At 46.9% G+C, this 25,707-nt stretch overlaps 1 protein-coding gene across 7 annotated transcripts in view; it reads right to left on the bottom strand.

Moving 5' to 3' along the window:
* CHL1 (cell adhesion molecule L1 like) overlaps positions 1-25,707 on the bottom strand; it is a 105,478-nt gene that overhangs the window by 47,568 nt on the left and 32,203 nt on the right. For all 7 annotated transcript variants that reach the window (XM_017747249.1, XM_017747245.1, XM_017747248.1 and 4 more), the window contains 3 exons: positions 7,269-7,458; positions 5,269-5,374; positions 3,423-3,613 (listed from right to left, as the gene is read on the bottom strand). In XM_017747249.1, coding sequence (XP_017602738.1) covers positions 3,423-3,613; positions 5,269-5,374; positions 7,269-7,359 — 388 coding nt within the window. In that variant the 5' untranslated portion in view covers positions 7,360-7,458. The remainder of the gene's footprint in view (positions 1-3,422; positions 3,614-5,268; positions 5,375-7,268; positions 7,459-25,707) is intronic.

Raw genomic sequence — 25,707 nt, 5'->3', positions numbered from 1 at the left:
AGAGCGTGGAGTCCACTCGCTCCCACAGGTGTGGAATGGAATCAGCGACAGCTGTTTCTGCATAAATCTCTGTTACCTTTTCAAAATGATGGCCACAGGCAAGGATCAGAGTGAAACCAAGGATTTAGGAGGCCAGAAAAGCTGCCACAGGTAAAGGATGGCTTAGGAGGCAAGAGGGTTAAATTTCATTCCCATCACCTGCAAAGACTCAGTAAATTGCTCTCTTTTGTTTTCTCTTCCATAAAGGTTACACCAAAGCCTTCCTGAAACTGGGATGGTCTACTTCATCAGCTCAGTATCTTTTACTGATTTCAGGATATTCACACCTGAGTGTTCGAATATCAACTTAGGTCCTGCTTTCTTTAGGAATTCTTGCACTAACGTCACTGGCAGAGCACAGCCTGCCACGGGATAATTCTCCGTTCAGCCAATATTTCCATCCTCAGGTCTCTGGTCTTCTGGAGCAGCAGCTTTAGAAAAACCGAGCATAAATCTTAACTCAGTCTGTCATGAAGAGTCTTTTACAGCAGAGTTAATTAAAGAAGTTTAAACTGTACTTCTTCTCCTTCCTCTGGCATTGGGCCTGCTCACTAATTCAAGCAGCAGATTCCCGAAATGCTGGAGGAGGGGAGCTGAAGTCTGTGTTCTCACCATTTAAATTCATTTTCATGCTGAATGTATCTTGTAACAATCTGGCCTTTGTTAGAGCTGCAAACACATCGAGATCCTCAGAGCCCATTCTTCCCCTCTCCTTAATGTCATCCTGCATAGGGGAGGTGGGGTATTTTCATTATGTAGGTGAGATTTAATGATCATTTCTGCTGACATTTCTATTGCTTCCCTGGAATGACTACTGTGAGTAAACAGTCTTTTGTTCTCCTTTTCAGCAGCAACCTCACAGACCTAGTATTCTGCTTCTGCAGTGGAAATGTAATTTATGAAAGAAACTGCCCGGCTCTGCTGGGGTTTTCTTCCCTTCCCTGGCACGGTGACTTTGCCAAGGAGCTTTACATCTGACTTGAATACAGCTGGCACAGCTCTGCCACCTCTGCATCATTATCATGAATGCAGGGAGTGATCTCACATGTACCAGTCTCTGCTTCAAAACCTGGGGGTGAATAGAGGTAATTTATCCCCAGCCCCTCTGTGGCAGGGCCTGATTTACAGCGGATCTGTGCACCAGCAGCTCTTTCACTGGGGCACAGTTGTGGAGCATCCAGCACTTTAGAAAATCAAAGGTGCCTTCTACTCCTCTCTGAATCCTGATTTAATTTGCAGCATCTACACTGCACCAGTAAATGAAAGGACTGATGGCAGAAGAGTTCTAATAACAGCAATTGTGCTTTAAAAGATGTGTGAGTTGGGTAAATCCCTCTGATGCATTATCTGTACCATGTATTTATTTGCTGGGTTTAGGACTTTGCATATATTAGCACTAAAATTCCTCTTGCTTTTGAGAATAACCATGTTCACAACCTCTCCATGAATTTGTTGCCATCCACTCCCGCAATATTTAATATCTACTTAAGCTACTCTAGACTGTTTTTCATTAAAAGCAAAAAATCTCTTCCTGAATACAGATTCAATAATCCCAAATACAGACATCAACTCCTTGTTTTCCGTTTTAAGCATCTTTTTTAGTTCAGTAGCAATGGAGTATCAGAATATTCTGCTGCTGGAGGTACAAACATGACACTGAGCACTTTAACTCCTCTGAAATGTAATGAGTGTGAGACATTTTGCTTAAGAGAGGTTGTATTAACCCCACTGCCCTGGGGAGACTTCAAAATTAAAAACTATGTCCTGCATAAAGTTTAACTGCAGGACTCTCCTGTCCCTGCCCGAAACTCCAGCTGCCACCAGCTGCCCTGTCCTACCTGTGCAGCCAACAGCTCAATAAACCTCAACTTGCTGTCCTAAAATCTCGTGCAGTTCTCCTCCACTCTGGAATGCTCTTCCCTTAAAACAACTGCATGGTAGTGGAGGCTAAACCACAGAGCAACACCTGGAATCCTGCTAATTCCTCACCAAACACCAAGTTCTGGCATCAGGGATTACTGTGCCCTACACTGCAACATGAAATAGATTTCCCAAGGGAAAAGAAAAAAACAGTCCATAAAACTGGATGGAAGGGAAGGAAGGCATGTCTTTCATGAGGAGCACTCATAAAATACATTTACATGGCATCCTCAGCAGCTCCCTCCCAGCAACTCTCCCAGCCCTTGCAATGTCCTGTTTTCACTGTGGCCACAGCACCATGACTCTCCCAGCCCTGGCTATGCCTTGAATGCTTCTCAGGATTATTTCCTATACTGAAGACAGGACAAAAATGTTTATTCAGGTTTCTCACAGCCCATTTCATCCGCACTGATCTGCCACAAGTGGGTTTTGTACAAAGCAGCCAGCTCCTGGCACTGTGGGGGTGAGAAGGCTGCGGATGTAACTCCTGCCACAAGGATTCCACCTGAGCATGGAGATGTCAGATATTTGATAACAAAATACCGTACGAGCTTGGAAATGCAGGATCTAATCTGAAAAAATTCCACTGCACTGCTGCTTCTCCTCTCCATCTCTGCCACTGAACTGCATCATAAAACCTGCTTCAGGTTCTCACGCTGCTCCCAAGTTTCTTGTCCTCCCACTGGGAAGATTCTGCTTCAAATTTTCTTCTCCTAATTTCATATGTTTCAATCCTGAATTTAGGACCAAAATGAGTGTTCATCTCTCAAACTACAAGGATTTAATGGATTGGTACAGACCAGCTGTATCAGCTCTGGGACATGGTTTAGTGTTGGACCTGGCAGGGCTGGGTTAAGGGCTGGACTCGATCTTAAGAAGCCTTTGCCAACCTTAATGATTCTTTGACTCTATTCATAAATTTCATCCCACTTCTACAAACCTGGTCCTTCATCCCTAATTTCCCCCTCTGCCCTTCCTCTGTGCTAATGGTGGAAGCACAAATTTCTAGGATCAGTAATTTTCCCTGCTTTATTTTAAAGCTTGTTTTCCATTCAGTTCCAGGGCTTTATTATTCTCCCCATCAGTATTTATCCCAAACCCTGAATGCTGCTGACATCAGATTAATGAACTCACATCTGATCAAATCACTTCCCCTGGAGCTTTCAAACATTTGCATCCATTGCTATTTTACAGTAATAACCTGTGGGAGCTGATAGTGCAGTGGTCTGAAACCTTGCATCCAGATTTGGTTTCTCTCCTCAAAACCAGGAACTAAATTAAATCATTCCAGGGAGAAAATACAACTTTTTCCTTTGAATATTCACTGAACAACAAACAACTCATGTCTTACCACACACCACCTTAGGGACTGGTTCTTTCTCATTTATTTTGAGGAAAGACAGTTCTCATCTTAATAATAAAAGTAATAATTATAAATTCAAACCAAAAGTAGAAGCCCTTACTTGGAACAATCAGCTCAATTTCTTCTGACATGGCAGTTCCCAGCATGTTGGATGCAAAGCAGCGATATTTCCCTTGGAAATTGTTGATGATTCCCCGGTTTTGGATCACAAAAGTTCCAGAGTTGTTAGATGTAACTATCCTCGGATCAGAAGATAAATCAAATGGTTTTCCATCCTTAGTCCAGTTAAAGCTGAAAAATAATAGAGATGTTATAATGGGCAGGCCCCAGAACAGCATTTTGGTACTAAACCACGGGTGAACGTGGGGCCAAGAGGGTTTTATCAAACGAAAAGAAAAAAGTCCACGTAAGAGGAGAGAGTTGAGTGGCACAGTGAGCACCGTGCTCCTCTGCCTCGTGCTGGCTCTCGGGCACATCTCTCCTTCCACACACTTTGCTTTTGGACAGCTGGCTGTGACAAGAGACATGAGCACAGAGCTCAGGGCAAGGACAGCGATGAACAGATGTGGGAACGCCAGGGCCACACGCTGACAGGACCTGGAGCCTTGCAAAGGGTGTGGCTGTGGTGGAATTGCTGCTTTGGAATGGCAAAGATCCACAAGAGCTTTTCCCACCCTCCACCATGGCTGAACCAGAAGAAATGGAGATGATTCCACGGAGTTTCTCCTTGCCATAGAACCATTTGTAGTTTTGATGCTGCTGGGGGGTGATTTTGATGAATGCTGAAGCATTTGTCACATCTTCTGGACCTGCAATTCTCAGAGGGACTGAAATTTTAAACTGATTTAAATCTGAACTGATTTAAAATCAGACAGGTGGAAGTTACACATCCATTTGGTAGAATATGTACCCTTTTTGTTTGGGTTGGGTTTTTTTTAAGAGCATTGTTTTAAGAGAATAAATTAATGTCAGCAAAACCGTTGTTTTGGCACTTCACCAGTCTTGGCAAAACTGCCTTGCTCCAGGATGGAGGGAATATTGGATCCTTGCTCCAGGATGGAGGGAATATGGGATCCCTTCACCTAACAGGCACTGTCACATCGTTTAAATACACCAGGAAACTTTTCATTGATGCACTGACCAACAGTGGAACAAAGGGAATTTGTTATCATGCTACAAATCCCCGTTCAGAGCTCAATTAAAAATTACCAAATCATCTTGATATAAATAAAAGAATGCCCTTTTGAAGTTTAAATTGTGTTGCAGAGAAAGAAGGGAAGGATTAAAGAGAAAAAATGATGTAAAAACCAGCTATTAATTTAGCCCAAACACCATTCAGTGGTGAAAGCCTCGGGAGGAGCTTTTACTGTGTTATTATTACACTCTTGTTAATCACATTTTCATTAAAAATCTTCCTCTTTTCCACACTGGTGTAAACTGCACAGAGCTTGTCTTTGGCTATTTATTTGAATAACTCCTTATGTGTCTCTCTGTACCACTGCCACGGCCCTGCTGGTGTTAGGAACAGACAAGACATCTGATAAAATGCAAATGTGGGGTTTGAATACACAGTTCCATGTGTTTGGGATTTTTAGGGTTGCTGTGGAAGAGGCAGAGGAGCAGCTGGGCCCCTTAGGTTACCATGACCCAGCCCATCTCTTGCAGCACAACCCCGACAAGATTGTTTTTTAAATCACGAGCTGAATTTGGCACGTGCCACAGAAATGAAACATCCCCCAGCAAGGAAAACCATGTTGATACCTATTCACAGGGCAAGTGGAAGTGATGGACCAACAAAAGCTGAATGGCCTGAATGGAAAGCCAAACCTTCACCCCGCCGAGGATGATGAGCAGCTTATTGTGCAGCAGCTCCTGACAGCCACAGCAATGTTTGGCAAAGTTAAAAGCAAGCTTGGCTTCTGTTTGCTTCTCCAAGCAGTACTCACGTGGGCTGGGGGTTTCCTCTGGCTTCACATTTAATGGTGAAGTCCTCGTCAAAGGGGTAGGCAACCTGGGTGTGGGATTGCTCCGTGATTGTTGGGAGCTGGGAAACTGAACACAAGGAGGAATCGGGTTAAAAGGCCATTCCAGCCAAACTGAGCTCCCCTTGAGTGGAGAAGGACAATGGCAGGATTGCCTTGTTCCCGCACAAAGTGAGGCTTGCCTTGGGAAAAAGATGAGCATCACCCCCCTGGCATGGATAGTACTGTCTGCTCCCCAAAATGATCACTGTCACTGCCTCAGCAGCCAAAGAAAGGCCTGGCAGAGGGACAGTGCCCACCCTCATTGCCCTCCCAACCCAGCCAGGGCAGAGGGGAGCTGGGACCACGCCAGAGCTAAAGCCAAAGCCCGGCGCTGTGGACTGGCAAATTTATTCCTCGGTGGAGTCAGTACCTGGATTTAAGCCAGACACAGATGCACACACATGGATTAGCAAACTGCTGCCTCCATCCTGGATAAAACCACCAGGAAAAGGCACGGACTGCAAGGCTGGTTTAACACCCACCCCGGGGCGCAGCCGCACGGTCACGCAAGGAGGCTGCACTAACTTTTCCTTCTTTCTGACGGAATTAAAGTGTTGCAAAAGCCTGTGTAACAGGAAGGAGAATGCTCCCTGCAGTGGAGCTGGGGATAATAGGATCATCCCATTGTTATCAACAGCCAGGAAGAGAATTAACAGGCTCTTTGGGTGCTGCTTTAAGTCCCGGGAGCTCAGAGCTGAAGTGAAATGTGGTGCCTTGTCATATCATGTGGTCTCAAAGCTGAACACTTCTAAGCCCACCAGCTTCACTGATCAGAAACAACTCTTTCTATTAAAATATAAAATGCTTCATTAGAGCTAATTAAGGTTTAGGTGGTTCCCTGGGGTAGGTTCATAAAAGCAGTGGATGCCCAGAGAGTTTGTCCTGCACTTCACATCACAGCCCCGCTTTGGCTTTATTGAAACTCAAGGAGCCACTGCAGCACCTTCCTGAAAAAAAACCAAAAAAACCTCTACTTTCCAATGCACATTTGGACAGTTTTACAAAAATATCCTATAAACTGGCTTGGTTGGCTTCCTCTTTTAAGGGCTATTGGCAGGCTCCAGAGTGCTAAGAGCTCATGGCAGACCCACAGGATGCCCTGAAACTGGTCTGTGTCCTACTCTGAGACCTGAAAAGAGCCTAAATTTCTTATTCTTTAAGTTTACTTCTTTGTTTTTCCTCACAGTAATTCGTAAGCTCCAATATTGTTGAGTTTTGCTTTGTTGGGGCTTTTTTTGCCACCAAAACAACAAAGCAAACTGTTGTTGTCAACCCTCCTGGTCCATTTATGTCTGAAAAATGCAAAGCTCGGGAGGTCTGGGCTGTACTCCAGGCAGAGGGGTCCCCTGGCTTTCCTTGGATTGTTCCCTGTGAGCCTCATCCTGTATTTTACACGTGTCCTGGAAGCTCATGATCCATGTAAAACAAGCAGTTTGAATTCATCCCAGGCGGCGAGGGAAGGAGGAGCTGCTCCCCGGAGCAGCCCACGGAGTGTGAAATCCTTCTCTGGGGACCAACATTTGCCCGGAGACATCCACCTGCTCCTTTCCCAGGCTGGAATGGCAGGTTGCACGACACGTAAGGAGGGATAAATGCACATCAAACAAGCTTCAGGGGGATTCAGAGCCAAAATGAGGAATTTAAGTGAAATCCAAACCCAAACCCTCAGAGCTAAGCGTTGTGTTGGATGGCAAACACCAGATAGATGTTGTTAGACAACTTTACTGCTCCATTTAAGCAGGCCCAAACAGGACAGCTTAGTTCTTTATCAGCCCCAAATTTCCCAAAGGCCACATTGTGGCAAGATTAAATTCCAAATGGAACACAACTGGAAAGGAGGATTTAATATTTTTCCTTCAGGGAGAGCTGTAAAGGAATACCAAACAAAACAGCAAAGTGCACAGCAAATAGCTACAACTCACCTGATAATGGTATTTCAATAGCTGCTGCCAAACTCAATACAAAGAAAAACAGGCATATGGTGATGCCTCTTGTGCTTAATAGCATCTCCATCACTCTTCTGTAAACAAGGAGTCCAAACAGAATGAGAGATACCTTATGCTTCCGCTCACTGTCACTTCAAATCAGGCGCAGAGATGTGAAAGTGGGAGTCTAGTGAGGAGAACAAACAGCAATATTAGCCTGCAATACCAACTTGGGTCTGACAAGGTTATAAAATTAAAGCAATGCTTCAGATTTGCAGCTAAATTGCACTAAATGGTCCAATTTCCTCTCCCCCCATTCCCTGGCTTCAAGAACAACCCCTGCTAAATTTCTAACAAAATAGTACAGCTCTATTATAGCGCAGAAGTATAATTATTTTTTTGTTGTTTGGCAATTAAAAGTAGGGATGGTTTAGAATATGGTGTATTTGTAATCATTCCAGTTCATAAATTTTTCTAATGAGAGTTGTGTAAGTTGGAAAGTAATGTAACAGATCTAATGAGAGAAATTTGGTACACTAATGACCTTGTTCATAAATCTCATCTGTCTTTTATCTTTCATTTATGCTCAAAGGACACAATCTCATTTAGTTCATTACTAAGAACCAGAACATGAAACCTTTGCTTTCCCCCACAGCCCCAGAACTGCTCTACATGGGTTTTACACATTCTATTAGATATCCTTAGGTTCTGAATTATGAGGCAAAAATGTTGTGTAGCTGCAAAAAGGAGACAGATCCAGCTCTAATGAGCATTTAAGTGCAATTCACAGTGAAGTAAAGGAGAGAATTCTGATTTAGATGCGACATTAAGAAAAAATTCCTCCCTGTGAGGGTGGGCAGGCCCTGGCACAGGGTGCCCAGAGCAGCTGGGGCTGCCCCTGGATCCCTGGCAGTGCCCAAGGCCAGGCTGGACACTGGGGCTTGGAGCAGCCTGGGACAGTGGAAGGTGTCCCTGCCCATGGCAGGGGATGGGATGGGATGAGTTTTAAGGCCCCTTCCAACCCAAACCACTCTGGGATTCTGTGACTCTACAAAAGTGGGTGCACAGAAGATTCCAATCTCCAGCTTCATCCACGGTACCTCAGTCAATTATTAACCAGCACAAGTTGTGTTTACCTGTGCACCCTCTACCACAGTGCTAAGGGACATCAGGCTCAGGAGAATTTACACCTCAGTTGTCAAAATAACTTTGAAAGAGCAATTTTGAAGACAAGGCCACTCTGCAGGAGCCAAGGACCGATGAGGCAGCCCAGCCCCGCACAGCCCAGCGAGCTCTGTCCCACAGGCAGAGCTGCACCAGGGCAACAACCCACTGCCAGGCTAAGCCTGGCTCACACACAGCTCTTGTATCTTTGCACATCCCACCCCGTTAATCCAGGGATCAGAAAAGAAATCCCGGGATCACAGGGAGCAGTTGGCATGTGGGGCAGCAGGAGGTGGGACTGTGGATGGCTGTCCCTGCTCAGCACAGCTGGGGCAGAGGCAGAGCTCAGGCACGCAGCCCACACCCTCCAGTCCGTGGGGGTTTTCTCCTTATGGTTGCTTTTCTCTACAAAACACAGGCAGAAAGTAGAGATTTCCCTTTCCCCCAGCACACTCCCTCTCACACCAACCCCAAGATAAGCACAGCTTGTGCTGTGGCCCTCCCTCCAGGATGATTCCTGTTCACACGGCCACCAGTCCACAAAAACTTCCTGGAAGTTCACATCTGTGAGACCAAAATCCCCGGGTGAAGATTGAAATTGGCCAACGAGGGGCAACCGACAGACCCTATAATCACATAAGCCTCATTTGTTTAGAAATGAGGCTAAAAACCAGATGTCTTTTAAGTATCTTAGGCCCGGAGTATTTGCTGATGGAAGAAGCTGACTAATCTGCTTAGTGCCTTGCTCTGCAGAAGGGCACTGGAGGGGACAGGGACAGGGGACAGGCTCAGCTGGTACCCCCAGGCTATGCTGGGTGTAAATCAGCCAGAATCAGGCCACACCAGTAGTTCTGTTTGTGGCAGTCAATATTCCCCCAGTTTGAGTTCTCCTGGCTCTGACTTGTGAGCAGGGGAGCTTTCCAAAGCTCAGCCTGCCAAAACCTGGGCTGTGTGACAGCACAGGGGACATACAGGACATGCAGCAGCCCCAGCCAGCAGCCACCTGATGGCTGCTGTCACTGCAGGATGGGGCTCTCCCCCTCCTCACCTGCCCCTGGCACACGCTCAGCTCCAGATCTGTGTCATCGCCAGTAAAACAGATGCTCTGACAGGAAACCCTCTGGATGCACAATTGCAATTTAGGCTCATAAAACCTGACCAGCCTTGCTGCCTGCAGATGGTATGCTGGTGGCAGCGAGAGCCTCCTCTCCCCCATCTGCTGACAGCTCTGGGGACAGGAGCAGGCAGGTCAGGATGCCAGCCAGAGGCACGGGAGCTGGGATTACAGGAGGTGTGCAGCTTGCTAAGGTCGTGGGAAGTTTCCCTTTAGATGAGTATTACAAAGCATTGCATGAATTCAGATTAAATTCAAGAAAAAAACAAGAGCACAGCTCGATCCCTTAACCAAACCAATTAGTTCACACCTTATTTTTTTTTTCTTTTTTTTTTTAATGAAGTGCCAGAGCAAAGCAGCAACGTTCCAAGCAAGCAGGATATCCTTTATCATGTGGTACAGCCCGACTTGCCTCTGCAGGCTGCTGTAATTAGTCGGCCTGTCTAGCACCTCACTCCTGTTCCCTGGCTTGAATACTAATGCTGGGGGCTGACAGCACCAGCATTTGGAAGCAGCCAGCACAGGGGGACCAGCAGTGCTGGACTTGGGCACATCCAGCAGAGAATTCCACTCGGGAACCTCCCTGCAGCTGCGTGGGACCTCGGCTGGCTTATTCTGAGGGGTTTCCATGAGGTGCAGTCCTGGGGTGATGTGAATCAAGCAAGAGGCTCTCTGTGGAGGAATTTACCTTGTGACAACCTCCCAGCAGGACAAGCCCCCTGTTGCTGTGTCTGTGTATTACCCCTGATGGAGCAGCAGAGGCAATACCCTGGCTGTGACTGGGATTTTGGAATGCCAACACTGCACACACATCTCCCCCCTGTGCCCCACTCACCGGTCTCTGCTCTGTGCCCTGTTCTGGGCAGAGCTGGTGCTCAGCAGGCAGCCAGGTGAGGCACATCCTCCCTGCAGAGACCTGGGCCAAGCTCTTCACCTTTTCAAGGTGACATTTAGGCAGGGCTGCCAAGCTTCAGGTGTTTAGGACGCCTGTCACGCCTTCGGCCGTCCCACCAGGCCTCAGGTGAAACTGCAGGGATCCTGATTAAATCCCCGAGCTTCCCCCTCACCTCCAGCACCCAAAACACGCCGAGCCCCTTCCTTAATGAGCAGTATCAGCCATCCCCCAGACAGCTCCATCCATCCTGGCTCCACACACAGCCACCCACCCAAACTTCAGGCAGCACAATCTTTCACTCCAGCGATGATTAAACTCCAAACCCAAACTTCTCAACCTGTGCCAGTTCCTAGCAAATGAACAATTTCGCTGCCTAACTAATTTGGAGAAACGACTGAGGGAGCTGTGCAGGCACTTGGCAGCCGTGGGCAGGTTTCGGTCTCGCTGGTGCCAAAGCACAGCTCTGTCCTTGGGGTAGGAGAGTGCCAGGGACCCACTTGCAAAATCTTGACCTTGGGAAAAACATAAGCCCTGCTCTCTGAGCTGGGTAAGGCCCAGAGTCCTGCTTTTCACAGAATTACAGGATGGTTTCGGTTGGAAGGGGCCTTAAAGCCCACCCCATCCCACCCCTGCCATGGGCAGGGACACCTTCCACTGTCCCAGGCTGCTCCAAGCCCCAGTGTCCAGCCTGGCCTTGGGCACTGCCAGGGATCCAGGGGCAGCCCCAGCTGCTCTGGGCACCCTGTGCCAGGGCCTGCCCACCCTCCCAGGGAACAATTCCTTCCCAATATCGCATCTAACCCTGCCCTCTGGCAGTAGGAAGCCATTCCATGTTCTTGTCCAAAGTCCCTCTCCAGCCTTCCTGTAACCCCCCTTCAGACACTGGAAAGATGTTATAGGGTCTTCCCAAAGCCTTCTTTTCTCCTTTTCCCCAGGAATTCCTCATCCTCCTTTGTTCTCACAAGGAGCACCACTTGCACCAGGGAGGGGGCACCAGATTGCCCAAAAAAGCCTTTCTTCTGCACAACAAATGAACACGGATTACTGCAACAAATGTTACATCTGCAGCCCCTCCTCTCCCTTCTTCTATCCCCCTCCTCCCTCTATTTCTATCTTTCTATTTGCTTTTCTCTGCCTCAGGCTTAAGTCAAGTAATTTGAATTCACTGCAAATACTTATCTGTAGCTCCTTACCTGCAATTCATTATTTACTGTGCTGTTTGGTTAATAGTAAATACTGATTGCTCTGAGGACAGCTCATTTGTTTGTTTAATGAGCTGCCTTTAACTTACACTGAGCAAATCTTTCAAACTATCAGTATTTCCAAGGAGCAGTGGAGTTCCAGATTCTTTTATTATATCCCCTTGCTTCCAGAGGGATGTAATAAAAATATTGGACAACCAAACAAGAAAAAAAGATTGAATTTCCATTTATCTCATCAACCTAGTGAACAATTTCCCCTACATGTAATTACTGCATTAAAATTGCTCATAAATAGCAGCAGGATGACAGCCAAAATTCCCAGATTACTGGTCTACTGCTTCCAAGAGAAATCATAATGCACTACTAAATATGGCACCAACCTCAGCTCTTTGGTTCCCTCTTCAAATACTCTAAGGTTTGTTCCTTGTTTAAGTCCTGTACAACACAAATCTTCAGCAAAGTAATGGATCCCCACAGCTTAACACTGGCACATCCCTGGGCTAAACTCTTCACTAGCTAGAGCTGGGTTTAATTTCTCAGTGACACGGATGTTACAGCGCTGGTAAATATTTGTAATTAGAAATTACAGCCTCCCGTGTGGCACCAGTTTTGGAACAACAGGAAGAAACTCTGGAAAAAAACTGCTGCCTGGTAGCAAAAATAAAAGTTTGGTTATTTAGTTATACCACATGGAACCATTAAGGTAGGAAAAGAGTTCAGTGCTACAGAGCACTGCAAAACCTTCCAATGAGTGGGGCATGGAAAACTCACCAGGTAAGGAAATGTGCTCTGAAGTGCTCCCAGAGCAGCTCCCAGAAGAGGAACGAGAGCCCTGGGATCCAGGCAGAGCCCCGGGGAGCTCCCAGAAGGAATTCATCACCTCCGAGCTTTTCCACGCCACAGGGAGCTCCCTGCTTCGCTCATCAGCTGGGAAAGGTGGGGATTTCTGCTGCATTTCTGCTATAAATGTACTACTCCAGCAGCAGGTTTTATGCAGCTATAGATGGGTTTTTTTTTTCCCCTGAAAACCCCCCATGTGCAGAGTCACTCCAGAGTTTGGGAAAGAGAGGGAATATTCATAAGGAGCCCATTTCAGTTCAGGTGTCAATGTCACCCATGGTTTTTCCCCTAAAAGATTTCTCACATCCCAGTATCAGTACCAGGGAGAGGATAACCTTCACTTGACTCTTTCCCCATCACCTATTTTGGGCTGTTGTCAGTTCTTAAAAAAGCAGCCCATGATGCATATGCTGGAGGTGATTAAAATAATCACCCAAATCAGAAAGCTGCTCTTCCTTCCATGGCAAAATATTTCCAAATACACTGCAGCACACAACAGAGATACTTTATTTCAGATGCAATTCCACTCTCAGGAGCTTTAGTGAGAAAGGCCCATGTACAATTTATCTTGCCAAGGACTTCATAAACATCGGACAGCACATCAAAAGGAAAAGTTTTCAGTGTAGTTACACAGCTTTAGCATTATTTCCCCAAATTTACGTGTTTCAACTATCATTGCAACTATTGCACCTTCCCAATTTTGTAATGCATCAGTCTTTCAGTTTCCAAACCACAAAACCACTCTAAAAATGGAATTAATATAATTTAAAAAGAAATATGCCCGCAAGGCTGTAGCACAATGCAGCAGTAAAACATTCAACTCAATAAAGAGTGAAATAGAATTAATTTCCCTGGGCCAAAGTGTCCAGGAACTAAGGAATAAATAAGGAATTTGGGAGCCCAGCTTGCCAGGTGCTGGTTTTCTGGGAGAGCAGGTCAGCCGTGGGCTGGGCAGGGTGACAGATGGTGCTGTCCCCAGGCTGTGACCGATGGCTCAGTTTGATGCCTGTGCTGATAATGTGAAAACTCAGTTTCTGGTGTTTCTGCTGGACATCTGCCCTGAGCTGAGGGGAAGCAGGAGGTGCATGAGCATCTTGGAATCCAGGTGTGTGACCCCAGAAAAAGGCAGCCAGCACCAGCGATCCATTTTCACAAATATTCCCTTATCTGCTCCCTGCTGTTCCCAACAGAATCCTAAAGTGCAATCCCCTCAAGTCTCATCAGATCCCACCCTATGCTCTGAAATGGTTTAAAAGCCAGCAATAAATGGTTAATAATTTCTCCTGGTCATCTCTCTGCCCATATAATGGCACAGCACCTGGGAGACCTGATTTAATCGGTTTTGTACATCTGGCAGCTGAAGCACTGAGCACAAGGAGCACATTCCTTAAAGCTGTGCATGGCTGTCACACACACACAGGGATGGAAAGCTGAAGAAACGTGGCTTGTAACCCGCAAAGACGCTCAGGAGCCCAGGTTTGCCAGCCCAGTCAGACCTGCTCTGCTGGACCCTCAAAATGCCCTGAGCAGCACTTGCAACAAAGACTCCCAAGAAAATCCAGGGTGGAGATCAATACCTGGTTCAGCCTGTTCATGACCGAAGGAGTAAGTGTGAACTGTGGGTGGGCCATTGCTGACGGACACTTCACTAAACTTCAGTGGTAACATTATTGACAGGGCACTTCCCAGGAAATGGAGATAACCATCCCCCTGGGCACTCCTTCCAGCAGGAGCACACAAACCTGAACATCCTGCGGCCAAATCCCCCCTTGTGGATGCTCTTAAATGTGTCAGTAAATACCAACATCTGCACTGATCTGGAGAACAGCAGTGAAATGGGATGCCAGATGACCCCACAGTGGCTCAGAGGGAGAACAGAAATCCTCCCTCCTCCTGCAGCTGCCTGGGGACTTTCTGAGCCAGATCTCATCAAACCTCTGCTCTTCAATACCAACAAGCCTCTCCTCCATAAATTTAAGTACCTTTTTTTTTTACTTAATTGCTTCCCTACCCATCCTCACTGAACATAAAACTGCTCCTTCTCCAGTTCATTTGTGGACTGGGTTAACTGGGCAGCAGCTCTGAGCACTGGGGGAGCACCACTACAGCAGCTCTTGTGACAGACAAGTTTAGCTCTCTAGAGACAAACTGAATCTTTTCTTGAGTGGGAACTAATCCATATATTTACACTCATCTTTTTTAGGCCTTCTCCCTGTTCTACTGTGGCACCAACCTCTCTTCCAGGGGAAAATCTGGATTTAATGTAGTGTACTTGAGGTGTATGTACCACATCCTGCAGCACAGAATGCTTGTGGAGACATCCTGCAGGCTTCTGAGAAATCCACAAGTATTTAATTAGCAAGTTTCTAAGGTATTTAGAGTGGAATTAAAAATACCACGCTGAAATTCTAAGACTGTATTCCTTCATTGCACTGTAAAGTGTATTTTGCATAATTACGGTACCATAAAATAAAGTTCTTTATATATGCACACTTACAGATGTAAGAGCAGCCTAATCCCCCCACGTGTGTCTGGTTTACCCCCTCCACCTGAAGGTTTGGCCACACATCTTTCATTTTTTGTTAACCAAGGAAAACACAGAAATTATTCCAGCACGAGCAGACAATGCTGTAGCAGAGGAATGTCGTGACCTACAAATACCCAGTGACCGTCACCCTCCTTGCTGGTCACAAACCAGCCCAGATCTGAGCTTTGCAGGCACACCTGAAAGCACAGCCTGTTAAAAATTCAAATGTTGTCTGAAGCTTTTGCCATTCTGCATTTCCTTGAGATACTGAATCTCCTAAACGAGCTTAGCACACTTCTGGCTGAAACTAGTTTTATATTAATTGAAATTTTCAACAGCCATTAGGATTTCAGCCCATAGGTCAAGCATGAAGCAGAAAGCTAAGGGCAGCAGCAGGTGGGGTGGGTGGGTGAGTGGGGGTGAGGCTGTGGCAGCCAGGCACAAAGGGAAGGAGCAGGTTGCAGTTTGTGTTCAGATGAGACCGCCAGTGACAGCCTCTGCCAACAGAGGCCATGCAAACCCTCCGAAATTTCAACAGGAATTTGCAAAGGTGCCTGCTTCTTTTGTACACTCACTCTGCCTCTTTCAAAACACATAACACTGGGGAAAGCATGAGCTTTCTCCTGTTAATACAAACAAACGTGAGTTACAGCAAAGCAATGCCTCCTTGAAGCAGCCCTGCCTCACCTTGAAAGGCTCTCCTGGAAGCCAGCACATGCCACAGCCAGTCTGAGCCACTCCAGCTCCTGCTTGGAGCACATCCTTGGCACACACGAAGCCAGGAGAGCTCTGTGGACTGGGAAATGTGGGCAGGGATGTGCCGGGCAGAGCTCTGGCAGGCCTCGGGCTAATGAGATTGTTCAGTCAGCAGAAAGCTCAGGGAGAACAGCACAGAACACACTCCAAAGGCACAGCCATGGGCTCCCCGGGATTCTGCCACGGGAGGAATCCTGCACTCTCTCAGCTACTAAAGCAGGGGGGAAATTTACACACGCAGCCCCTGATGGGCTCTATTCCAGCCACAGGAACCATCCCAGTGCCAGGAAATTCATCTGACAATGGCAGAAACCACTGCAGGGCACTGAGGGCTCCACTCGGTGCTGGTGATTCTCACAGCGTGGGTTTGTGTTTGCTGGAGAGCTCCCTGTGCTGGTAACGAGGCGACGACACGAACAGAGGGGGAAAAGGGATTTAACTGCAAATGAATTACCTCTATAAACAGCAGAAAGCAGCTATTATTCCCACTCGATCCATTAAGGATCATCTTTTCCTGCTGCATCACAGGCAGGTGAACTCACCCACAGTGTACAACACTGGCAATACTGTCAGACACCAAAACCCCTAAATCTGAGCTCCCTGCTTCATCTGTGCTATGCAAAATGCACACTCACAGAGCTTCTCTGCCTCAGGGACTTGGGAGATGCTCAGTGTATTCCCAAGACCCCAGGCAAAAAATCCTGGCGTGCATCACACAAAAAACCTTAGACCCCAAGAAAAACTTAACCCCAAAACTGCAACAAATCTCCTCTCTCAGTTTTATCCCTGTACCTCAGTGAAAGTCACTGGGACACTGTGTATTCCTAATTTAAATGAATTGCAGCCAGTGACTCGTGACCACGGAGAGTTTCACAGCATGTAGGCTCTGTACTCCCTGCCTGCCTCTGATTCTCCTCCTTCTGTGTAATAACAGAGATTAGCTCTTTCAGCTTCATGGAGGATCTCCCCATGCTTGCTTTTCCCTAAAAGTCAAGGCCATTAAGCTTGCACCATTTTCTACATTGCCAGAGATACAAGGGATTACTTAGGGAAAAAAAAAAAAATCAAGTGAAATGTGGTGATTTCACACAGACACTGCATGGAAGTGTTTAAGAGTACACATTAAACACCATCCACATCACTCTGAAATCCTCATGTGCCTGTCTGGACAGGGAGCACCAACTCTCACTTTGGGAATCTTGGTCTGATTCTACAGGAGGATCCACACTTCCCAGTGGGACTTACAGTCTGCCATGAAAGAACCACCAGAGGACTCGATTTAGGGCAATAATTGTAGGATGTGGCCCAGTTTGTGCATTAGGAATCTGAGTACCTGAGCAAATGGCATGGCATTAGAGATGCATGGATAATTCATCCTGACTCTGCATTTCCTACTTTCCTTGTTTTCACCTGGCATCTACAACAATCTCCTTTTTCCACTAAAAACCTCACAGCTCAATAAAACCCCCAATAAGCCTAAATAAAAACACCCATTCAGCAGCCCAGCCCACCCAGGGGAGACACTCTTGTTTCACCTGCATCTTTTAGGAGCTGCAAATCCCAAGCAGAGACTCACGAGGAAGATGGGACACGTTTTTGTCACGATCTCCAGGGAGGAAAGAGCTCAGAATCATACCAGGAGTGCCTGAGACATTCTTCTAAGCAGCATAATGCTGCAATTTATCTGGTCATCATTTTGTTCCTATAGCTTCTGTTGACGAAAGCATCTTTTGGCAAAGCTTTCAGGGAAATCAAGTTGTTGATAAGGTGAGGATTATTTCTGAGCACAGCAGCAATTTTCTGCACTTGCTCCAGTAGTTTTACCATTGTAAGGGAAAAGCATCACTCAAAACACTCCAAACCCCAATGATTTTCTAGCTGCAACAGTTGCTTTTCTCCATTAATGCCTTTTTTTTCCAAGGCACTAAATCAAAACATCCGTCAACCACACTGAAGACAGCTGGCTGACAATATATTGAATATATCAACTGTAGCTGTGAAGGAAAGGGAAAAGAGACTCTGTAATTCTGTTTCTCTCTCCTCGGGATCCACATTCATCATGCCTTTCAGCACTGGCAGGATGCAGAGCAGCAGCTGTCAGTGACTGCAGCATCTTCAGGTGATCACAGGAGATGTTCCATCAGGCAGATCACAAGCCCGGGGTGTATTTTAAGGCACAGCTGATCTTTAGAGATATAATTTGACTCCAGCTAGGTGGCTGAGCAGAGAACATCGAGGAAGCAACGCAGGCAGCAAAACACACTGTTCAAACAGCCTAAAAGCCTCGGAAAAATATAATTGCTCACCTGTTTCCCCAGTACCTGGGGAAAATTGTTTTGGAGGAAATTGGGCAAAACTAAATTGATTCCCTCAGCTCGTGAGGGGCTGATAAAGTATCTCCCAAGGCCAGACCAGAAGGTTTAGAAACAACCCAGAGGAAGTGCCCACTAACTACACCACGGCAATTTAGGTCCCTCTTTTCCTTTACTTTTGCTTTTTGCTTTCCCATGGCAACAGCAAAATCCACTCACCCAAACCCCACCAGCAAATATGAAATCTTTGTTTCAAAAGCTGAAACTCCTCCTAGTTCCCCACGATGTGACTTTATGAACAACGAGCTCAAACCCGGCATCATCTTCCCCCAGTTTTGGAAAAAAATCAGCTCCACCTTGCTGGAAATTAAAGTAAATAAAATCAAATTAGAAGTGCAGCAAGCAAATAGCAGGAGTGGAAAGTTCTGCATGAACCATTAAAATCTGCTGAAGTTACGTAAAACTGCAAGGGGAAGCTTCACGCTGAACGTCAAACAGGCAGAACCAGGATTTCCTTGCCCATTCTGCGCATAACACCAGGTTCTGCAGGACAACAGTGGGCTTTGCTGCCCAGCCCACCTGCAGAAGCATTGCTCTAATCAATGATATGCAAGTGGCAGAAGTGCTTTCCATGCCACATTTTCCATGATAACTGCACTACAGATTTCATCCTGTCCATTTACATTCTACAGCATCACAGACACTGCTCTGCCTTTCTCTTAAAAAAAAAAAAAATTAAAGAAGAAATTGTCAATACTGTAGGTCAAATGGTTTTTATCTCATTTGTGTCACATCATGGATAAACTTTATTGCCCTCTAATCACTATCTCACTGAATGAATTCTGTTTCTTATAAAGACTAACCAGAAAATGGCTAAAAACACCTAAAAATACCACAGAGAGGAGTCAGTTACGCACAAAAACCGCACAATGCCTTCCATACACTTGTCTCTCAAAAATCTCTGACTGAATTTCTGCTCCTTCACACCTCCCTGCAGCCCTGAGCCTGGAACGTCCCCAGAGCACGGAGAAGACTCATGGATTTACTCCTTATGGATCTGAGCTTTTCAAAGAGCTCTCCTGACACAGACCACGCATGGACACCCCACATTCCCTTTCCTTGCCCAGCCCAGCTGGGGGGCCAAACAACATTTATTATGGAACTGAACTGCAGCTGGGAGCCTGATGGATGCTCTGAGGTACTCCCTGAAAAATAACATTTCATGTTGAATGAATGGCATGAACCTCTGCAGGTCCAGGTCACAACATGGCAGATCCAGAAGGTGCAAAGGGAACTCACCAGAAGTCTGACATTAAATGCAGAAAGCTGCTCCCAGCTGGGGCAGCTCCCTGGCACGAGGGCACAACGCCAACACTGCTGCAGCAGAGACACACACCTACCTCTCCCTTAGTCAGGGAACGCTAGAAAAGAGCTGATTCTGCGCCTACCAAACTGTTTTATTCTATGTGGCAGAAAAGCCTTCCTTATGAGGCCTTGCACACCTCAAATACAGGCAGCTTGTGATGTATTGGCTTTCTTGACACTCCTCTCTCTGTCAAACTCCCAGAGCTTGAGGCATCCTGGTTTTCCAGACAGGCAGAGAAGGGCTCGTGGCTACTGAAGACACCAAAACACAAAAATGAAACCCACTTGTGTAATTACAGCACAAGCCCTTGGAGCTTTCCCCTCTACTCTCCTTTCGCTCCCTTTATATAGCTGCAGTTATTTAGAGGACAGATCTCTGTTTAAGCAGCTGCTGCCACAACTAGTTGGCCCAAGCAGCTTTTTTAATTAAATATTTGCTGTTGTGAAAGTTTCCTCTCCTCTGCCTGCTCTCCTTGTGGACAACATTTGTTCCTGCAAAGATAACAGGAATCAGCCTCCGCCTTCGCCTGTGAGGCCTCCTGCACTCCCAGCCCCTGCAATGGTGTGAAAGCCCCACAAGAATTAATTTTTATGATAGGCATCGTGACATTTTTCCTATCAAGGACAGCTATCAACAATAAGGAAAAGAAATAAAGCTTGCTGGGATTTAATAATGGTTATTAAATTATGTCATTTACATAATTAGACCTTAGTAATAACTACGGCATATCTCTTTTATGGCATGGTAAATTGGCAGAGCACTTCATACAGCGGTTTTTGGGGTTTTTTTCCCCTCCTCTTCCACCAATAACAGAGGAGTAGATCAGGTAAATGATATCACAACCCATACTAAGCAGGTTTACACAGAGGCAGGAAATGGAGGTGAGTATCATGACGTGAATGAGAGAATTCTTGAGAAATATGGATTTCAAAAAGGTTTCTCACACATTTGTTGCTCTCAGAATTTCTTCCCAGTCAGCGGTCACGTACAGCAATGCCTCTGGGATGCTTTAGGGTATTTCTCAACCAGGGTCAGGGAGGCACTGGATTTACTCTGCCATTGGTGTGCACAGAATTTTCCCTCTGTTCCTCCCAGCAGGTAACCCTGGGAACAGCATTAAAGGCAACTGGGTTTACCCAATTCCAGTAAAGGCTTGGCTTGCTCGGGGAAAAGCTCCAACTGATGTTTCACAAAGCAGATGTGTCTTGACTCATTTTTACCTGGTCCAGGTATGACTGAGATTCTCACCTATTCCCACACTGGAAACAGCAGAGCCAAGTTAGTATGAAAAAAACCCAAACACAACTCTTAATCAGAGCCAGTTTGACACTGGAGGTAGAAAAGGGAAAGGGAAACACAGAATTTAATGCTTTTTGAGCAAAGCTGTTTCAACAGCTGGTACAGACAGCTGAAATTACACGCAGAAATTAGGAAGCAGCAAGGGATGCTGTGAGGGTGGGCAGGCCCTGGCACAGGGTGCCCAGAGAAGCTGTGGATGCCCCTGGATCCCTGGAAGTGTCCAAGGGAAGCTTGGATGGGGCTTGGAGCAGCCTGGGATAGCACAAGGTGTCCCTGCCCATGGCAGGGCGTGGATGAGCCTTTAAGTCCCTTCCAACCCAAACCATTCCATGAGACTGAAGGGTTAAAGTTGCTGTGAAGCAGCAGCACAGAGAGCACAAGACTTGGAGTGTGAAATGGAGATGGAGAGAGGGAGGTTTCAGGAAAAAGGAGGCAGCAAGAGGAGCACAGAAGGAAATCAGAGCAGGCACCAAACGAAGCTGGTGCAGCTACATGGGGCCTCAGCAGCTGCTGTTCCATGGAGATGAGCGAGGGAACAGATCCTGGGAGAGGGATGGTTCCGCCAAAATCTGGGAGTGCAGCGGAGCAGGGATCAGTGCTGTGCAGAGACAGGCAGCACAGGGACTTGGGAGAATTTGTGAGGCTGGAACAGCAACTCACTGGGGAAGAAATGAAAGAGAGCCCAGGTCTCAAAGCCCCAAGCAGGGAACTGGGGACCCTGTGATGGCAATGCCAGTCTGGGGGGATCAGAGAGCAAAGCAGCAAAATCTGCATTTGAGAGCATTTCAAACCTGCCTGAACTCCCCAGGCTGGAGCCACAGGAGGAATTTATTTCAAAAAGAAATATTAGGATCATATCACCAGGCAGTTTTAAAAAATATATATAAATAAGGTACATTAAGGCAGACGAGGGTGTACAAACTGTTCAGCACACGGGCACAGGAGAACTCAGCTTGCACCAGGGTGTATCCTCTGAGGGCAGCACAGATGCTCCTGATTGACATCAGCTTCAGTGGTGAATAAAAAAAAAAAAATAAAAATCTGATCTTCTGTTTCCATGGGAAACCTGTCGAATTCCACTCATGCACCACAACACCTCCCTGCCTTTCCAATAACAGAAGCAACTGGTGAAGTAAAACAAGGCTGGGGCCACTCTCCTGTCTCAGGAAAATCTTTCTTGGGGGGATTTATTAATGTGATTTACACGTTTATAAATATCACCAAAGAACTGCAGTTCTGTGAGCTTCCTGAGAAACAGAAAACTGCAGCATCCCAATCCCCCTGCTTCCCTCAGATCCACTCACCAGAAACCAAGGTCAGTGGCACTCTCCTGGGCACCAGGCAGGTAAATCCAAGCTGACAGCACACACAGATCCTTCAAACCACTGGAGGAATCAGGGAAGCCTGAGAGCTGTTCTAAAATGCCTCTTACCTTATGGAGCAGCCAGAAAATTAAATATAGAGTGAAATCCCCAGGTGGGCTTCCACCCCCAAGAGACCTCTCCAAAATCTGAGCACTGTCAGGCTGAACTCACCAAAGCAAAGACAAACAAGATTCCTCCTCTGGAGTAGCGCCTTCAGCAGCTCCTAACCCAGGTACACATGAAGTTTCTGTTTGCTAATTTTGCCTGCTTTTCTTTTGTAATAACAGCATTTCTAATTTTGCAACTTTGGCTTTATTAGCGTGAAAGTTGTTTTCATTCTCAGCTTGGCTAAGGTTTAAATGGGCTCACAAAAGCTTGCTGGGCACAAGAGATTCCACTTTCACACTCAAAGAAATCAGTGTTTTCAACAAATACTCTAAGCTTCTATAATCCAGGACAAGTTTGGGCACCCCAAGCGTCTGGGAGCGGCTCTCACTCGCTGCAAGATCAGCTCCAGGGCTGCTGAAAGGAATCTGCAGGTGAGGACGAACCATCCCAGGAGCTGGTTGTTGTCTCCAGCACCACTTCTCCCCTTCCCAAGGGACAATCCAGGACCCCAGAAAATACCCAGACTGGTGCAAAGTGTGGCTCATCTGTTTTTAGACCTGGTGGAGAAGCATAGGCAGGAGATGCCCAGGGAGGTTTGGAGTCCCCATCCCTGCAGGTGTCCAAGGAAGGGCTGAAGGTGGCACTCAGAGCTCTGGGCTGGGGACAGGGTGGGGATGGGGCACAGCTTGGACTCAGTGATCCTGGAAGTGGTTCTGTAACTGCTGTGTAGACGGGACTGGTGTTGCAGAACATGTTCCAGAGCCTCACCCAGCACCTGCTGGTGACCCCTACACCCCAAAATATTCAGCTCAAACACATTCCTGCACTATGGGGCTGACCTGTGTCACTGAAAAGCTCCTGAGCAGCAGTTTAGCCACAAACAGTGAGAGGGTGGCTTTAATTTCACTGGAAATCTGGCATTACCTTTGCGCCAGGCTCCGCAGGGATCACGGGCTGAGGCGTAACCTGCAGGGAGAAACGACACCACCCTGACCCCAAAGCCACCTCAGCTCCCCTACAGGTGACAGAGCCAGGATCCCACGTATTCCCCGCTCCAACAGGTCTGCCTGGGAATGTTTCACTAATCCTGAAGCACAAAAAGGCTTAAAATACCTGTCAGTCAGGCTGCTCCCCGCTGGCCTCCCCGCAGCCCTCGCAGCCTTGCTGGGAGGATTGTTATTGAGATCACCAGCGCTGCCAGCGTACTGAGGAAAATTAAACCCCAGCCGTGGAAACAATAGCTATTACAAAGTGTGTAATCAGCAGGAGATGGGATGAATGTTTGTAATTCCGAGGTGTAGAAAACGTTTTTAAAATGCCTTTAGTCTCATCCATACTTCTTTAATATTTTGCTGCCTAACAGTGGCATTTTACAGCCAGGCCACAACTTCAGTGAGGTACAAACTTGTGGAGTATAATGTCAAGCTATGTGGTAGAGTCAAGTAAACATTTGTAGTAATTATATGCCCAGGAGATTTCATCACCTCAGAGAATTAACAAGCAGCTCAGTAAATTACACATCGCTCGATCTGCAATTGCTGCAGCTCCAGCCAAGAGCTCGGCTCCATCCCCAGCAACCCTGACACGACGTGTCAGCGCATGGTGCAAACCTGTCAGGCTGTTATTGTGCACTCACATCAGCCACCACCTTGCCTCACAAAGCTCCTTGTCAAAGGTTTGAAGCACAGTTCTCTTTCCAACCAGTAAAAAGAGGCAGTCTGCTCACACCTTGTGATTCGCGCTAGAAATCGTTTCCACTTTGGCTTCACCATAGAGCTACATTCAAAGGGATGAGCTCGATGTAGTCCTAATCCCAAATGGGTTTCTGGAAACACTGCAATACTCCCAGGCTCAGGAGATGCAGGCTGCCTGTGGAGCAGCGTGCCCAGCCAGCAGGAGAGGTTCTTGCTGCACACATATGCTCCGAAAGCACTCACTCTGCACAAAGCTCATTAAGCGCCCTGACAATCATCCTGATCATGCAGAAGCCAAAAGCTACTGCCTCTCCTGTTGGAAACTCAAGCAATGAGAATGGCTGCGAAGATTTCCAAGGGAGAAAACGCAGATTGCTTTTAAATATCTCTTCACAGACTACCCCAGCCATGCCAGGGTTACCAGGCAGAGCAATTACAAACAAGCGCCTCGATTAGGAATTGGACACAGCAATGAATTGCCCAAGCAGCTGCTGCACTCTGGCTCAGAGATGAGTGCCCTTTAGCGTTTGCTAAAGTGATTTCCTACAAAATCCCTGTCATTTGTCAGGCCACTACCTGGAAAGTAGAATACACTTACAGGACTCGCAGATTCATCACCGGCTAATTCTGTTTTCTGAACAGCAAAAACAAAAAGGAGACAATGCTCAGCCATCAACTTCTTTCACATCTTACATCAGTTTGAAGACAGGGGTTACTGCTTCCACAGAGAATCACAGAAGGGTTTGGGTTGGTAGAGACCTTAAAAATCATCCAGTTCCACCTCCTGCCATGGGCAGGGACACCTTCCACCATCCCAGGGTGCTCCAAACCCTGTCCAACCTGGTCTTCCAGGGATCCAGGGGCAGCCACAGCTTCTCTGGACAACCTCTTCCAGGGTCTCCCCAGGAAGAATTTTTCCTAATATCCCATCTAAACCTACTCTCTTTCACCTGAAGTCATTCCCCGTGGATACAGTACTGCTGCTAGCAAGAATTTCTCTTGCTTCTTTCCAGTCCCGTGAGATATTTTTCTCTCTCATGAAGATATTTGCAGAGTTCTATAAGCTATGAACCCCTGCGACCTTGCCGAGCTTTGTTCATGGTACAGTAGGAAAATATTTTGACAATGGATGTTTTAGGATTTTAGCCAATCACCCCAAGGGGTGGCTGATCCTTTGTCCAATTAGACTATGAAGAAAAAAGTCTATAAAAGAGTTCGTAAAATAATAAAATGAATCAATCTTGCTGCACAGTTCTTGCCTGCTGGATCTTCTCTCCTCTCCTCCTCCCTATGGCTGTGGGACACAGTAATAATTCCCCCTGTCCTGTCCCTGCGGGCCCTGCAAAAGTCCCTCTCCAGCCCTCTTGGAGTCCATTTAGGCACTGAAAGGCACAATGAGGTCACCCCAGAGCCTTCTCCTCTCCAGGCTGAACAATCCCAATTCTCTCAGCCTTTCCTCCCAGCAGAGCTGCTCCATCCCTCACGTCCAACACACCTGAAGCTGACAGCCTTGGGGCTCCATGTGGGAGATGCTGCTCCACTCCAGACCTCCCAGGGATGAGCTGAGCCCCAGCCTTGCCTTTGCACCACCTGACCTCTGCAGGGACAGGAGCTAAAAGGTGGAGACGCAGCCGGGGATGTGAACAAGCTGTAACGACAGCGAGCTCCTTTCTGACACAGGAATTTATCTGTTCATTTATTTAATTTCCCTGGCAAATTTAATCCTGCTTCTAATCCTTCTGGTTGCAGGAGTGATGTGCTGGAACTGCATCTCCGAGCAGAGTCGACGCTAGCA

The sequence above is a fragment of the Corvus brachyrhynchos genome, unplaced genomic scaffold (genome assembly GCF_000691975.1).
Source record: "Corvus brachyrhynchos isolate BGI_N302 unplaced genomic scaffold, ASM69197v1 scaffold91, whole genome shotgun sequence".
NCBI classification, from domain to species: domain Eukaryota; kingdom Metazoa; phylum Chordata; class Aves; order Passeriformes; family Corvidae; genus Corvus; species Corvus brachyrhynchos.
The sequence above is the reverse complement of the archived record's forward strand: the minus strand, read 5'-3'. Positions and strand labels throughout refer to the sequence as shown.